The following is a 16,081-nucleotide window of genomic DNA, read 5'->3' as shown; positions in this document are numbered from 1 at the left end:
ATCATAAGCTTCTACATTCTGTTTAGTGGAACATTTACTCTTGGAACCTATCGTCTAGACTGTGAGGAAGCTCCAGACACACGGAGAGGCCATGCATAGGGCACAGGTGAGCTGCCAGCCAAAGTCTGTGTCACCTGCCAGCCATGTGCATGAGCCTTTGGGACGTCCAACCCCACCGAACCTCACATGGCTCTGGTTCTAGCTTCTGAGTGCAGTTACATGAGCGCCCTTCCTCAGCACAAAAACCACCTAGTGGAACCCAGTCCACTCACAGAACCACAGAGAGATTTTTTAGTTACTGCACCAGGTTGTTTTTTTTTTTTTTTTTTTTTTTTTTTATGATAGAGAGAGAGAGAGGCAGAGACGTAGGAGGAGGGAGAGGCAGGATCCAAGACGGGAACCCGACATGGGACTCGATCCCAGGACTGCCAGGCAGGCACTAAAGCACCGAGCCACCCAGGGATCCCCTGCACAAGGTTTTGATCTGGAGATTTACTTCCTTCAACTTTTAATCTGGAGATTTACTTCCTTCAACTTTGATCAATATTCTTACATGACTTCCTCGATAATTTCTTCCTTCCACTTTTTCGTTCCCTGTCTGCATCTTTGTTAATGAGATGTGGAACTTCATGAATTGATTCTCTAAGCCTGGGACATTTTCTTCTTCATATTTTAAATCTTTCTTTAATTCTATTTTTTCAGACATATTTTTGTTTACCCTCAGCCTTCTATTGCATTTTTTATTTCAGACTACGAGAGAGGTTCGGTTGTAGTTTGATCTTGCTTTTGTCTGCTCTGTGGGTGTCAGGAGAGGGTGGGACAAGGTGAAGAGACAGGCTCTGCTTAGAGCTATTATTAATTTTCAAATGCTCAACCCTAGTTCTGCTCCCCCCATTGTTCCTGGTGTGTCAGAGCCTCTCCTGGGTCTGCAGTGCAGACTGGGTTTTGTTCGGGCTGAAGCCCCACCTCCCCCTCTTACCCCAGCTCTGGGCTGAGCCTCCTGTGTCCTGATTCTTCTATGACCAGACCTCTATCCATTTTCTGGTGTCCACAAACACAGATCAGTCTCTTGACTGATGTGCCATCCCAGTTTGCTTCATTAGGGTCCCAACAAACTTAAAAAGAAAAAATTCCTTTGCTGTCAGGTCAATGAATTCTTGAAGGAGAGAAGCTCTGTCTGCTTCATTAATGAGAATTTCTTTTTGTTTGTTTGTTTTTTTTTTTTTGAGAATTTCTTTTTCACCACATAGGGAGATAGTGGGCCATAAACATCCTTTTATTTGTACAAATCCACCTGTTTGCTGTCATAACGTTACTTTGAATTATTTTCTGCTCAGAATTTAAAAATAAGCTCTAAGCATTGCCTGCGAAATGTTTTGTTTTTCTCACGTTCTCTGCCATATGCCCTTCATTTCCAGCAAGGCCGCATTTATGTGAATTTAAATCGACCCAATAAGGAATGTGGCATAAAAATATTAATGAAAAACCTCACTTTATGAGCAAATCTGAAACATTCAAATGTCGCCAAATTGAAGCAATTTTTTTTTTGCTTTTGATAATGAATTAGTGTTTGGGTGGAGAAGCCTTCCAAGGCTCATTGGTCAAGTGAATGATTAAAGGTGCGCAGACAGTCTTGCCACATGGTGGCGCCACTTCAGGAGGTTTCTCCTGGGACAGTAGGAGTCTCCATGTTCATGGGCACTGGGACTCGGACTTGTGATTTTAGTGTAATTAAAAAAAAACAAACAAAAAACTTTCTTACATCTCAAGTAACTTTTAACTAAGCATTATGCATTAGTACTAATTCAAGCACAGAAAAATGCTCCTGGTTGAATGAAGTGGGAAGCGAATAAAGATGGGGAAAAAGCCTTGAACACAGGCCCCTGGGACACGCCACAAGGTCACTTACAGGAAGGTGTCCCGCACACGGTGCGAGGTGATGCTGGCGGGGTAAAACCTGGAGCAAAGGAGAAAATCAGCCACCGTGATCATAGATACAGGCTCTCTGGAAGTATCACCTTTACTTTTATGCTTGTGCTCATGGGAACATTTGGCGTCCATGATCTGAGTGTTGAATTTACACAAGAACTTCAGAAAAAAGTCTTGCAAAATGTGATCACTGTGAACAATTCTATTCCTGAATAAAGGCTTTCTGTTAGCAGAGAGCTATTACCTACATCGTCTTGTTTAGGCCTCGCAGGGCCTATGAAAAAGGTGGGCGGTGGGGCTGTTTTAAACACGATGAAGCACTTGGGTACCTGCCCCAAGTCATGGCTACAGGGGAGATGAATCAGGACCTGGCATCCAGCCTTTGGACTCCTTATTTGGAACTGACAGATGGGTCCTTTGTATGACAGGCTCCTTACAACCCAAAGACGTGAGATATGCCATGGTCAACTAAATTCAGTGCCCTGAACAGCAATTTTGAAAATTAAATATTTCTAATGGAACTTAGATTACTTTTGAAATTTTCTTTGAAAAATTACTACTCACATGAAATAAAATTCCTAGAATAGAAGAAAAAATAAAACGTGGGGAGACAGTCCTCCTCTTTCCCTGTCCCCCGGTCTCCACCCCTTGCTGTCGCTAGCTGCTGGCATGAATTTCCAGAAAGTCATTATTTTATATATTATAAACTATTGTAGGGCACCTGGGTGGCTCAGTCTGTTAACTGTCTGACTCTTGATTTTGGCTCAGGTCATGATCTCAGGGTTGCGAGATTGGGCCCTGTGTCAGGCTCTGTGCTGGGTATGGAGTCTGCTTAAGATTCTCTCTCTCCCTCTCCCTCTGCCCCTCCCCTCTCTAAAAAAAATATATATATATATATATATATATATGCAGTGCAGTATGATTTTTTTCAGAGCATAGAATTAATATACTGCACATAAAGTATGCATATATAAATTTATACCCTTTTTTACCCAAATGATAACATATTCTATATACTGTTACGTACCTTAATTTTTTTCCCCACTCACCTAGGTGTCTTGGAGAGTTTTCATTGTTGGTACAAGGAGCTCTGTTCTTTCTAATGGTTGTTTTGTTCTCCATTGCATGGTTGCACATTTGATTCATTCAGTGCTGATGGAATTTTAGGTAGTTTTGCCATCTAGAAATGGTCTCAGAGTAACTGCTCGTTTTCTGAAAGGACAACTTGATTTTATGAGGTCGGTAGAAGCTGACAATGACCTTTCCTGTTTACCCGAAGCACTTCTAGTTTTATAGTGTTTTGTTCTGTTTTTAAGGCTGCTTTGTTTTGAAAAGTGGCTGGTCCTAGTCAAATAGTCAAATATAGAACTGCCCCCAAGTAAATTAAAGTGCAGCTCCAGGCAGTTGAGACTGGATCCTGATCCCAGAAGACTTGGAGAAAAACAGAGAGCTGCAGAATCTGGGTACCTGCAAGCTCCCTGGCCTCTGTTATCCTCCCTAAGGGCTGCAGAGCCTTCTGGAAAGCTGCCGCCTAGCCTGGGTCAGATTGCTTACACGCCGCTGCTTCCCAGGCCAGCGTTCCCAACCTTAAGCCAGTGCACATTTATAGAACACTTCCATGTGATCCTGGCGGAAGGCAGACCACGGGCGGAGGGCAGTGCTGAGAAGTCCTAACATCAGGAAGAGAGGGCCTTTTCTCAGCTCTCCTCATGCTAAGAGGATCCTGGGTAAGTAAGTTTCAGACTGATGGCTTTCTTCCTTTGAACAACGTGTGCCTTTCAACTGGTTTGGCTACTGAGATTAGAGGGGATAAATGCATTTCTTGCTTTTCTTTCCTTATAAAGGGAAATTAAAGGCACATCTGTGCTGCTTATTTCCAAACTCCCCCACCCCCTTGTCTCCTGAGCCGCATGAACTGTATTTTTTTCTTTCCAATAAGTTACTTTTGGTAGGATAAGTCCCCATTGATCTAGACCCTGGTCCCGTCATTCGTAAAATAAGGGTTTTTGACTGGATGAAATTTCATTCTTCTGGCCTCTGTTATGATTCTGCCTATTGCAAATGGGATTTTCAAGTATTTATGGTTCTGTGGAATGATGATTTAATAGACCCCCTGAGGCCCTAATACAGTGAGACTTTATGGGAAAAAGTTATTTTAAAACTCCTAATGGTGTTGACTTTGACATATTTGCCGTGTTTCTCTAGACTCACACAAGTACCTTTTCAGACCATTTCTGAAGTTGTGGCTGCCAGCTCGAGTTGCCACGTGATTTCAACAGAAACAGTGTTTTTGAGTCTGACGTGGTGTCAGTTATAACTGAATCTTCAGGCCACACCGAAGTAAGGCAGAGTGCTAAGCCTCATTCAAAAATCTTATGGTTTAGTAAAACACAGTGCAGTGTGTGTGTGCGTGTGGGTCCTATTTCATAGCATGTTCCATTAAACAGAAATGCACAGACTGCCATTCTTATCCCACTCATACCACGTACACTCTAACTATGTAATGTCTGCATATGTGTGTGCATAGGTGGCAAGTCTCCTCCAGCTTTAGCTGCTGCTTCCAAATTGGCACATTGTCCTTCCTAGTGAATACCTGTTGGCTACTTTGGGATTGTCCTACTCTCAGGTCCAACCGGTAGGGTCCTGTTTCCCTCCACGTCCCCCTGCACAGACACCAATACCAGGTGGGTCTTGTGGCTGTTGGTGGTTGACTTCTGGAAAAGTCTTATTGTCCAGTTTTGTTTTAAAAGTCCATTTGATTTTCCTATCTTGTTGCTCTGTTTATATGGGGAGATTTGGGAAGATCTAAGAACTCTGCTGCCGCCATGTTCCCAGAATGCCCCTTGTCAGGGTTGTCATCGCCGTATCAGGAGACCGCCTCGCTTCTGCAGTAACCCTAATGGGTAGTAATATGGTCTGGCCCAGAAGCAAAGGGAACGGGGAGGAAGAATCCAGAGGTTTCCGTGAATGTGCATTGAAGAGACAAGAGGAATGAAACAGAGGGAAAATTAAAACCCAATCATTCATCCTTTCACTTCTTTTAGCAAACACTCAAGTGGCTCCACGTATTGGGTTCTGGGAATGATGGTATCATCATAAGCCACTGTCACATAAGCCCAAACCCTGCAGAGCACCTGGGCTGGAGGGAGGCAGATACCAAGCAGCAATCACTGCAAGGTGCAGAATTACTATTAGGGTCCCAGGGGATGTGATTAAAAAAACAGTCCTATCAGTGGAAATGGGAAAGTCAAAGGGGCTTTAGGTTGAAGAAGAAAGATACAAATTCACATTTCAAGAGGCTATTTGATTGTGAATCATCTAAGTAGAAACCTCTGCCAGAATTAAAACCACAGTGGGTGCAGAAGGAAGCAAGGAATAGTGGTCTAGATTTTGTGCCTTCTGCCTGGACTCAGCAGAGGAAGTTAAGGGAACTAGTGGAATCTTCTGAGGAGACCAGGCTGGAAGACCAAAGCCTGGATCTTATTGAATGGCTCCCCTGAGAGGATGCAGTGAGCAACCGGGAAAGGTGGAGGAGAGCCGGATTTTGTAGCACTTGTGTAAGCAGACAGAAGTTTGGAGAAAGTGGGGGTGACAATGTCAGATGCTGTGGAGATGCTGAAGGAGGATGAGGACGGAGCAAAGGCCAGAGTCTGTGGATCCTGGGCCACTTCTGAGTGTGGTCACCATCAGGGAACATTGGTTGAAAGAAATAGAAACTCTGAGTTGAGAAGACCTAGCTCTGGGCTGTAGCAACTCCTTGCATCCTGGCTTCTCAGCTAGCACCTGCTTCCTTCTACTGAGGGTGGGCTGATATCTACTGGGTTCCTAACCTTGTTCCTCCCTCAGGCCATCACGTACAGTCTCCGGGTGTCTCTGGTACTGATTCCAGCCTCCATTCCTCATTGCCTTGTGATTTATGCCCCTACCCCCATTGATTGACTTCCACGGCCTTAATTATATATCAAGAGAGAAGTTCTGATTGGCTCAGCTTAGGCCCATTAGCAGCTTCGAGGAGGCGGATTGGTGCCATAGACAGGACGCTGCGTCAGGGGTGGGTGGGGAATGAGCCATTTTCATGGCAGGCCCTCAAGAATTGCCTACTTAAGTGTGATTTTATGGGAGTAAAGTAGTAAAGCTGGTTGCAATGATGGGTGCTGCTAACTGCATGCAAGGATGTGTACAGAATGGGCCAGGGGCATGGGGGGCATAAAGGACAACACTGGGGGGCCAGGACAAATGTAATTCAGCAGACTGTGGAGTACTGGCCTGTAGACAACCAATCTCACTATGATGCTGACCGTGCTCCGTATCTCTGATTCCCGAGGAGATGAGAAGCCTGGGTGAGATAGTCCATCCTGGCATGGGAGGTCCTATCCCAACTCAGAAGGCAGGGCAGGGGACCGAGATCCAGGTGGTGAGACAAGGGAGCAGCCCACCGTGCCTAAGAAATGAATACAGGAAGGCCAGTCTTTGTGGGCTCATCTGAACTGTTTGAGAGTCACTCAATCAGATTGTGGATTGACAGTCCACAATCCCTGTCCCCAGTCCTTAAGTCGGCTGTGTATAGAAGGAGTAGATACCGATGTGTTTGTATAATCCTAGCCTGCTGTGGCAAGCCTGTGCGTGTGTTGCAATCTCGGGCAATGGTTGTGTATGGCAGGAGCAACTCAAGATCGCTGCCACCTTGCCAACGTTTCATAAATGTTGTTAATGAGGGTGTTTAAAATTGACACGGTGGAGAGAGTCGCTGGGACGAGTGAGTGCTCCGAGTTTGTGACCTAAAAAGGGGAAATTCTGCTCCGCACTCAAGTCAGGGACCAGCCCTTGCAGAGCCCCGTGCCAGAATTGGTGCCAAAGAATTATAAAGAGATTAAACCCAGCGACACAGGCTGATGTTGTTCTAGCAAAGAGGGCTAACTTTCTGTAGTCAAGCTGTTCATGTCGGTTCAGGAATGACTAAAATTGGTTGTGTTTCAGTATTCTGGGGCTCCGAAGAAATTGCCAGCATTTACCAAAGGGCTGCCTCTCCTCAGAGTAGTTGCCTTTATTAATGCTTATCAGATCCTGACTTGCAAGGCTTAGACCATGAATGATTCTTTCTTTCTGGTTGTGCTCATTCGGTGTGAAGGGACAGTACAGAGTATGATGAGGGTACAGCCGGAGTAATCATTTTTTAAAAGATTTTATTTATTTATTTGAGAGAGAGCGTGAACAGGGGAGGTGGCCGGCAGAGGAGAGGGAGAGGCAGACTCCCCGAGGAGCAGGGAGCCAGACTCAGGGACAGACCCCAGACCCGAGATCATGACCTGAGCCAAAAGCAGACGTTCAACCACAGAGCCACCCGGGCTCCCTGGGAATGATCATTTTTAAGTGGGGCCAAGTTTTTCATTTTTAGGGGACATAATTTTGTTGGTCAGTCTGGGAGCTTAAAAAGCATGGCTTTGTATTCACTTCTGGTCATTAAAAAGCCCACTCCTGTGAATCTGTTTCTGCCGAAATGGATAATGAGGCTCAAGTTAGGATCTGACAAAGTGATTTTGCGTCTCATGTTTCATAGCAAACAGATGAGACAACCAACCCTTGAGTCCTGGTTGGTCACAAGATCATCCTGTCATGTGTTCCAGTTCTTTGAAGAACATTTGGTGATGTTATTGTTTGCATCACCTGGTGGAAGTTTCGCTATTTGGCATTTCTCGGATTTGCTTCCCTGGTCCCCAACACCAGCCTGCTCTACTGCCCTGGGACTGCCAATGCCAATGCTTTTGCAAATGCCTCTCCCTAATTGAGCATAAACAAGGAGATTCAGGTTGTCTTGTCTTGGTTAACAGGTGTGGGGGGAATGACCCAACCACAGATGCCCCCCCTTGGAGAAGCAAATAGAGAAGGAGCCATGTCCATGGGCAGTCACTCATTAGTACCAGAACTTCTTATCAGATGGGCAGATCCTACTGGTAGGGAATTCAGGAAGCTGTCCTTTGGGGGGGGTGTTCACACATGGCAAGATTAGTCCTCAGGCCCATGTTCCAGAAGCCAGGTAGTGGTCAGAAACGTAGTCCTAGGAACCCAGGCAATGGGGATGAGAGAGGGGGGCTAAGCTGAGGCTTGGGAAGCAGTGCTTGGGCTCAGTCCACTGAAGGCATCGGGTTCCACATCTGAAGTCCAACCAGAAAACTTAATCATTCTGACGATAGTTTTAGATCAATGAAGTCTCCATTGGATAGCTTTCTTCTGTCCTCTCCGCCAGTTTTCTATAGAAGCAGGTCTGTCTGTGCTTTCCCCAGAGATTCATGGAGCACCGAGGTGGGCGCAGGAGAATTCCCCTCGGGGATTGTCTGACTTTCCTCTTGTTGTTCACAGTTATTTTGAAGAGTGCTTCATTGTCTCTGTTTTCTTCCCATCTTCAAGCTATCCTGAGGGTCCAGCAGTTGTACACATCTACTTTCTCTTTCTCATTATTTTATATCTTTTGTGGTGGAAGTACTGGGATATGGGTCACTACCCCAAAAGTTAATTAAAAAAAAAAAACAGGAAAATTTGATTAAGATGGGTTTTATTGTTGTTGTTATTCTTGTTGGGAAGAACTATAGACTGAGCAAATGGGACTTAACAGTCTTGTTTATAAGGACTTTTTAAATTATATGGTTGTTATTATTATCCTTAACTTTTTAAAGATAAGTTTACAATAAAATTGCCCAAAGAACAAAAGTCTTAAAAAGCTATTTTCTATTTTACATAATAAAATTGCCTGATGTCAGCTGAAACTCTCTAAGGCCTAATAATTGTATTTGTCTTATGTCATATAAAAGGCATAAATACCTTTAATTTCCTAGTGCAGCTCTAGCATATGGCTCATCAGTATAATATTTTGGCTCCAATATAACTGGCACTGATATTGCATCCACACTCAAGATTTCTGCTGGGTCTGCCTTCCCACCCCTCATCCCATTTCCTTCCGCCCTCCCCTTGGCCTGTAGGTCCCAATTATGTTCATACTGTATCTGATTTCTAAAAATGACAGCACAGTTTAGCTTTTGGATTCAAGTGATGTCTGAATGTTTGTGGGTTTCAACAGCTTGTTTTCATAAGAAATATGGTTTTGCTAATATCCAATCTGCAAAGGACTATATGAAAATTGTGGGTAAGGAGAATCTTATATTTGAATGTGTCATCAAATATCTGTCTGAGCAGGAGGAAAAGAGACCCCTTACTGCAAACCAATATGGGGCTTCATGTTTCCATTTTGGGCTGAGAGACTATGTACTGTTTATAATGTGGGATGCTCAGAGCATCTGGCATGGACCAAGATGACACTAAGGGACCACCAGTCAAGGGACCATGCTGGTAAATTGTTATTTTATTACAGGAGAGTGATAGGATCCATCCCATCGATCCTCCATCATGTGACATCCTTTGTGCTCCAATGCACAGATCTGCAGGATGGCCAGCCAGAGCTGGGTGTAGGCTGGTATAAAGGAAAATTATGGTCCCTCCAGGGGAAATCTTAACAGTTAGCTTTTGCCATGTAACAAAACCACCCCAAAACTTGGGGATTTAAAACAATAACCATTCATTTAGTCTCTGATCCTGTGGATGGGTGTTTAGGATGGGCTCAGCTGCTCCTCTGGGTTTTTCTTTTGGTTGCAGCTGGGATCTTTGGGTGTCCATGGCCTGCTGTGGGCTGGCTAGCTCTCAGCAGCTCCTCCTCAGCCATGATGCTGAGAGTGTACATATTCAATGTAGTCCCAGAAGGAGGCAAATTTTGGTTGTCCTTTGAGTAAGGACCATAGGGTCAGCCTGTTGGTCCTCAGGTCTCCCCACTCATTGTGCAGCCTATGCCTGGTGGTGTCCTTCTTGTCCAGAGCCCTGTGATGAACTCTCATGTTATCATGGGTGGGAACTAAATTAAGGAGCAAAAGAAAGAACGCTCCAGTGATTCAGTATAACTCTCTCCGGAGGAGATGCCTCGAGATAGAGAATTTCCCATCATGGAGGTATTCAAGCAGACCCAGAGATTCCATGATTATTCCCAGGTTCTGGTTTAGATGTACAAAACTTCAAATGCATCATAACCAGTGCCTGGCCTCTGGCCCCCAGAGAACCAGATTCCAGATGATGAACTAGACCCTTCAAGATCTGTATCAAACATCCTAGGATGTGATTGCCTATGGAGACCCTAGGTCTCTCCATCTAAAGGCAGCACAGGGTGACAAAGCTCTCCTGAGACAAGAAGCCTCTGTGCTTCTGGAGATGTCCTCCATCCCTGCTTTGGCAAAAGCCCTGCCACCGCCTCCAGCCACACTGTGTCCTTGCTCACCCAGCCCTCCACCCTGACAGTCCCTACCCCTATGTCTGATCCTGCCAACCTGATTGTGCCCCCAAGTCCATCACCCCCACAACAGTTCTCTAGTTTCAATACCTTCCTGCTTGATCTAACCTAGGGCAGATCTAGGCTCACCTCCACCCACCTCACCCTGAGACCTCCTTGACCATCCAAGACAGAGACAAGCTATACAAAACAAGATTGTTTTTAAACAGCAAACATTTGGATAAAACTTGGCATCCACTGCAGCTATTAAATCAGATGTTATAGGCCCGAGGAAATGTTTTTGATATGCCACTGTGAAATGGGAAATAAAAAGCAGTTTCAAAAAGAGGCACCTGGCCGGCTCAGTCCGTAGAGCATACGACTCTTGATCTTGGGGCTATAGGTTCAAGCTCCATGTTAGATGTAGAGATTACTTAAAAAATTATTTTAAAAGGAAAATAACAGCAAAATAAATCCAAAAGAGTACAAACAGTATGCATGATCCCAATTTTAATTTTGTGGATTTTACTTAAGTTTTTAAATGTACACAATCCTAGATGTCAGTTGGTGTTTCTCTCCGACCTGTAAACTCCAGCTCAAGCCCATGCCTAGTGGATCCCCAAGGTCTACCCCATGGTTTCTGTGAATCCCCAGGGCTTGTATACTCTGGTCTCCTCTGCTCTCAGGTGTTTACTTGACTATTGTAATGACCCAAATATGAATAAAATATGAATAAAATGCAGCTCCCTCTTCAAGTACCAGCCCCCTAACCTCTGCCAAAAGTAAGACAAAGCAGAACAAAGTGCTCACAAAGCATTGGTGAATGTCTTTGAGTGAAGATCTGGGGCCGAAGAAGAGGGCTGTGTGCTACAATGGAAGAAGAGTGACGTTGGACAGGCATGCTAGTTACTTAAGTGTCCTCCGCTCACATTCAGGGGAATTTTCCCTGACCCTCCTCCATCATTCCGTATCTCACAGCAATGCCCAGGTCCTTCCTCAGCCCCTCTGTCCTCTTCTCTGACTTTCACCTTAAGAACCAAACTTCTTACTCTCCTTTCACATGGGAAGCCCCTTCACTATCTGAGCTTCAGCTCCTGCCACCTACACAGACTAAATTCAGTTCTTTTCCCAAAGAGTCTTCCTTCTCAAGAGGAATTCTGTTGCCGAGCTGTGAATCAGCTGGACTAGGCTGCTGGAGGGTGAAGATTTAAATTTGGCACTCAACTGAAAGTCTCTGGCCTTGATCATCTATAAAATGGTGGCGTTAGATTAGGTCAGTGCTTCTCTACGTAGATCAGGGCCCATTGGTGAGCAGACAGGCCATGAGCACGCCAGGATTCCAATCCCCTCCACTCTTGGTGTGGTCAGGTGGGGCCCAGGCTGGGGATGAGGCTTCAAGCATTCTTGCCATGTCCCCAAGTCAGAGGCTGTGTACCTGTCTTCATAGTATAGTATGTGCGCCAAGACATGAAAGGTCAGGAACCCCCATGAGGAGCTAGAGCTATTGTGCGCCCCGATTCTAATAGCTGGTCATAGAGACTGACATTGGTGTCACAGGAAGTCTACGTTGTGATTGGGTGACAATGGGTTGTCGGGGTGGTGGGGAATCCTAACCACATCTTATTAAAGTCAGAACGTTTGAATGGAGGGAACTCACCTTGTCATTCATTGAATGGAACACACGTTTACAGGATTCCAAAACAGGGAGAACCAAACTAGGAAAAGATCTGGGTTGGAATCCCAACTCTGCCACCGTATCAGCCAATCAAGTCAGAAGACAGAAATGTCCCCGCTACTTTCACAGAGAGAATTTGACGTAAAGAATTACTCGCTCAGTAAATACCAAGGCAGAAAAGCCAACTCAGAGTCATGATAGAAGGTGGCATCTGCAGGAGGCAGTTATCACACTCAGCACTCAGGGAGCAGAGAGAAGCTGCAATTATTAACATTTAGAAGCTTGGAGGAGGGCTGCACAGAAGGGAACCTCAGGCCCCTGTGGAGGGAGCCCCAGCCATGAGGCAAGCTCTGGGACAACTGCCCACGGGACTCCAGTGCTGCACAGGATGGGATGACCCCAAGAGGAAGCCATGAGGCTGGATGCTGCTCCCAGAACTGGGAAACAGACAGGAAGGAGTGTGTTCTCCTTCTTCCTCCTGCCTCTGGCCTCCGCCTCCTCTTGCAGAGCCTCAGGAGCTGCTGACCAAGCAGAAGTGGATCTGCAGAGTCCCCACACTGGACTACAGCAGGTTTGAGGCTGGGAAGTAGTAACTGAATAACTAGCCCAGGCTCTCCCCAATGTCGGGGCTGGGTATAGAGGTCTCTGGTCTCTGGGGCATAAGAGACAACTTGTGAGTTCCTTCCAGTCGCCCAGTCTCCACATTCTACAAGGCTGGGCTTTCCCCATCAAAGTTTGTTGGTGGCCTCTGAGATAGGGGATGGAAGAAGACAGGAGGCTGGGGAGAGGGGTGAGGAAGAGCTGTCATGTCACTCAAACCCCGCAGAGCAGCCAGGTCCCTGCCAGAGGGGTAAGCAAGCAAGGTCTCTCCATAAATCCCCTTCCCAGGCTACGGCTGTTTGTTTGTATTAAAACAGGAACATGATAACAGAGCTATAAGTAGCTCCGCGCTCAGCTGTGCAAGGTAGGGAGTTAGGACAACTGAATTCAGCCACTGGAGGGAGAAGATGAGGTCTCCCACCTGCTGGGCCATTTGGGAACAAGCAGCTGGCTGAGGTCGCTGGGCATGTCGAGCAGCCAAAGTCACCACCGGCCAGGTGAACCTGAGCTCACCTTCAATGAGCAAACATAACCTGGACTCCTCCAGCCGATGCCTCCTGGGCTCAGCTGACACAGGACCTGACTGGCAGGATGCCACTGTGGCCAGAGGGCAATGCCATAACAGGGCAGGCAGGTGTCATCTGACCTTGCTGGTCTGGTCCAGAGCCCAGTGCAGGGCCTGCAGAGGCCCGCTCAGGGGTGAGGCTGTCTGCTGAAAGCACGCCTGTCCCAGTCCAGATCAGGCTCCAGGCCCTGCTCGCTGGGAAACAAGGGTAGATCATTCCCACCTTCTTGGCCTTGGCTTCCCCATCTGTGGAGGAAGTGTTGCTGACGATGATCTCCAAGCTTCTTCCAACACTAACAACCCAACATGCTCAATGCAGAAGAAAAATCAGAACTTTTTAAGCCTTTAACACAGATACATTCCCATCACATACAAAAAAGAGGGCTTTTTTTAAACATAGAGAATAAAAAAAGTCCCTAAATAGAAAACTTAGTATAATTGTCTGATGTATCAACAAATCCCAACAGGCTGTTCTCACGGGACAGCGCAGGTTAGTTGCAAAACCTCCCTGAGCCTCCGCGTTATCGTCCATGACATGGGGCCGCCGTGATCTTGTCTCTGATTTCCTAGCTCCCTGTGCCTCCCCACCCTACCTGGAGCACGTAAAATGGGGCATTGGCCCAACCTGGACACCGCAATCTGGGTCTGAGCGACGTCCTCCACCCACAGGCCGCTTGTGCACTGCTCAGCTGCTGTGCTGGTTCTCACGTTTCCACTTCCCTTCCTCCTCCACACTTGGCCCCAGGCCTCATTTCCCCGGTTATGCTCTTGGCTCCTCTCAGCACTGCTCTGGCGACCCAGCCCTGCTAGGCTGTCTGGGCCACCGCAGGAAGCGACGGGCCCAAACCTGGCCCTGTTCACAGATCAATGAGGGGGGATGGGTCGCATCAGCTGGGACTTTCCCAACCAGCTCCAGTTGCCAACAGCTAAACACTCCATGCTCTACTCTGGGAGTAAATGAGCAGAAAAAGAAATGAGAGAAAAAGGCTATCAACCCCTTTGAACTGCATTGAAAAATCTTCCAAGGTGGTAAGTAGCATCACATCCTTCATGAATGCAGGGTCTGGGGCCAACTGGCTCCATCCTTCCTCTTGCTCTCTGCTGGTCTTGTCCATGTGACTTGATCCCTCTGGGCCTCGGTTGTTCATCCATCAAAAAAAGAAAATACCTACCCCGTCGCTTTGCTGTAAGTATGAAAGAGCACACAAGCAACCCAGTGCTTGGTACGTGAAAAAGCTCAATATTTATGGAACGCGTGAAGAAGTGAATTAATGAATCAAAGACTGTCCTGTTTTACATTCGGGGGCTGTGATGATGTGACACCAACAAACCAGTTGAGAAACATCTTCCCAAGCAATTATCCGTTAAAATGAATTTTATATTTTAATCTACCGGAGAGTAGGTTGAGGTTAGCTGGCTGGTTAGGCTCCATGCAGGAACAAGTGGGTAGAAGAGACCTTTGTGCATTCAGTCTCATTTGTGGCAAGCCACTGGAAAGAACTGGAAGCCTAAACTGTGGATCCTTTTCAAAGATGTGCAGTTTCATTTGAGGACATAGAGGCACTCTTAGCTAAATTAACACCTGGTGCCCGGCGATGGCCACGGAGAGGGACAGGATTGGAATGATGCGTCACCAGCCCAGTAAACACTTCAGTGTTTACTTCTTAAAGTAAGAAGACACTTAAATGGCTTCTTCAAAAGTTCTTGAAACCATCTGCTTTCTTCTTACTGAGCCTGTGTTATAAATAAAACGTCTTAGTCGCCATTTGTTTTTCCTAGCGCACAAGACAGTTTAGCTGAGCTTTTATTGCAGATGTACCGATTTCTAAGTAGTTGCACCCAAATTCATGATTTTACTGAAGGGATAGAAAGAAGGCAGTATAAACCTTGTTTCACTGAAGGCTTTGCTTATTGAGACTCCAAATAGACCCACTGCCAGCAATAACAGAATAGGCAGGGGTTTATAAGTTTACGCTGTTCCAAGCGCTTTACTGAAATTAACTCACCACCACCATGTGAGGTAGGTATTGCCATGATTCCCATTTTAGAGATGACAAAACTGAGGACACAGAAGTTAAATAACTTGCCAGAGTTTATACACCAGGCAGCGGTCTGGTTCATAATCCCAACCCCTGCCTCCAGAGCGAAGTTGTCCTGGAGATGGATGAGCAAATCTACACACACCTGGGTTTAGTCACACGTGGTGGGAAATGGAAATCTGGTTGCTTGCTTAATGTCCAGCTTGAAAGAAGACAGCACAAAGAGGGAAGCTGATCAGCCATGGACAGGTGTAGACAGCGGTAAGTCAAGGAGACTGATACTGAGGTTCTATCAGAGTACTGCCTTGGGAAGAGGTGGTCATGGCTAAGGAATGTAGACAATCTGGATTCCATAGCGCTTGGCATCTGAACACATCCCCTGTGCCTAGGCAATCTGTTAGAGGAGACGGAGCACCAACTTCTGGGATGGAAGCTAAAAGGTCTGCTTACTTGAGGTGACCAGGACAGCGGTGGTGGGACAGGTGTCAGTGATGATGCCCAATATCCAGCAGTCATGACAGTGTCGGTCCAGGAACCAATGGTGGTGGCAACAGTGATATCAGTGGCCAACCCTGAGCTGACGGAGGGGATGGTTCATAGAGGGAATTTGCGCTGCCGAAGGGATGCAGCTGAAATTGAATACTGAACATTCCCCACCTTCAACATCCTTATGGGACTCCGCCATTTTGGTTGGCCATCCTCTCTCTGTCCTTCTCCCCTCCTCTCAGGGGCAATCCTCCCCGTCTCTTTCACTATGTTTGCTTCCTGTTGCCCTCTGAATGACCCCTCTTCATTTTCAATTGGCTCATCCAAGATATTTCACTTAGAAAGATTCTCTTCCCTAGAAGAATTCTCCTATGACTTGGGTGGAAGTGGGGGAGGGGGAAGGCAAACCTTCTTGATCCTCATCCCACCAATCCTTAATTGTACAGAAACCCAGTGTTCATAAACAGAAAAGTAACAATTTT

General features: G+C 46.3%; 1 protein-coding gene and 1 long non-coding RNA gene across 14 annotated transcripts in view; one reads left to right on the top strand and one right to left on the bottom strand.

Annotated features, from left to right (window-relative positions):
• Nucleotides 1–3,504: 3,504 nt before the first annotated feature.
• TACC2 (transforming acidic coiled-coil containing protein 2) overlaps nt 3,505–16,081 on the top strand; it is a 206,033-nt gene continuing 193,456 nt past the window's right edge. For 12 of the 13 annotated variants that reach the window (XM_077877359.1, XM_077877366.1, XM_077877369.1 and 9 more), the window contains exon 1: nt 3,505–3,656. Coding sequence is in view for 1 of the 13 variants with exons in the window: in XM_077877361.1 (XP_077733487.1) it covers nt 3,639–3,656 (18 nt within the window). In the remaining 12 variants the exon portion in view is untranslated. The remainder of the gene's footprint in view (nt 3,657–16,081) is intronic. The other variant, XM_077877361.1, reaches the window with a different exon arrangement.
• LOC144301007 (uncharacterized) lies at nt 7,099–13,913 on the bottom strand. The gene is made up of 2 exons (XR_013367742.1): nt 13,700–13,913; nt 7,099–8,424 (listed from the first exon to the last, which is right to left on the bottom strand). It is a non-coding gene; the product is annotated as an uncharacterized LOC144301007 (long non-coding RNA).

This window comes from Canis aureus, chromosome 29 (genome assembly GCF_053574225.1).
Source record: "Canis aureus isolate CA01 chromosome 29, VMU_Caureus_v.1.0, whole genome shotgun sequence".
In the NCBI taxonomy this organism is placed as follows: domain Eukaryota; kingdom Metazoa; phylum Chordata; class Mammalia; order Carnivora; family Canidae; genus Canis; species Canis aureus.
This window is presented reverse-complemented; position numbering and strand designations above follow the sequence as displayed.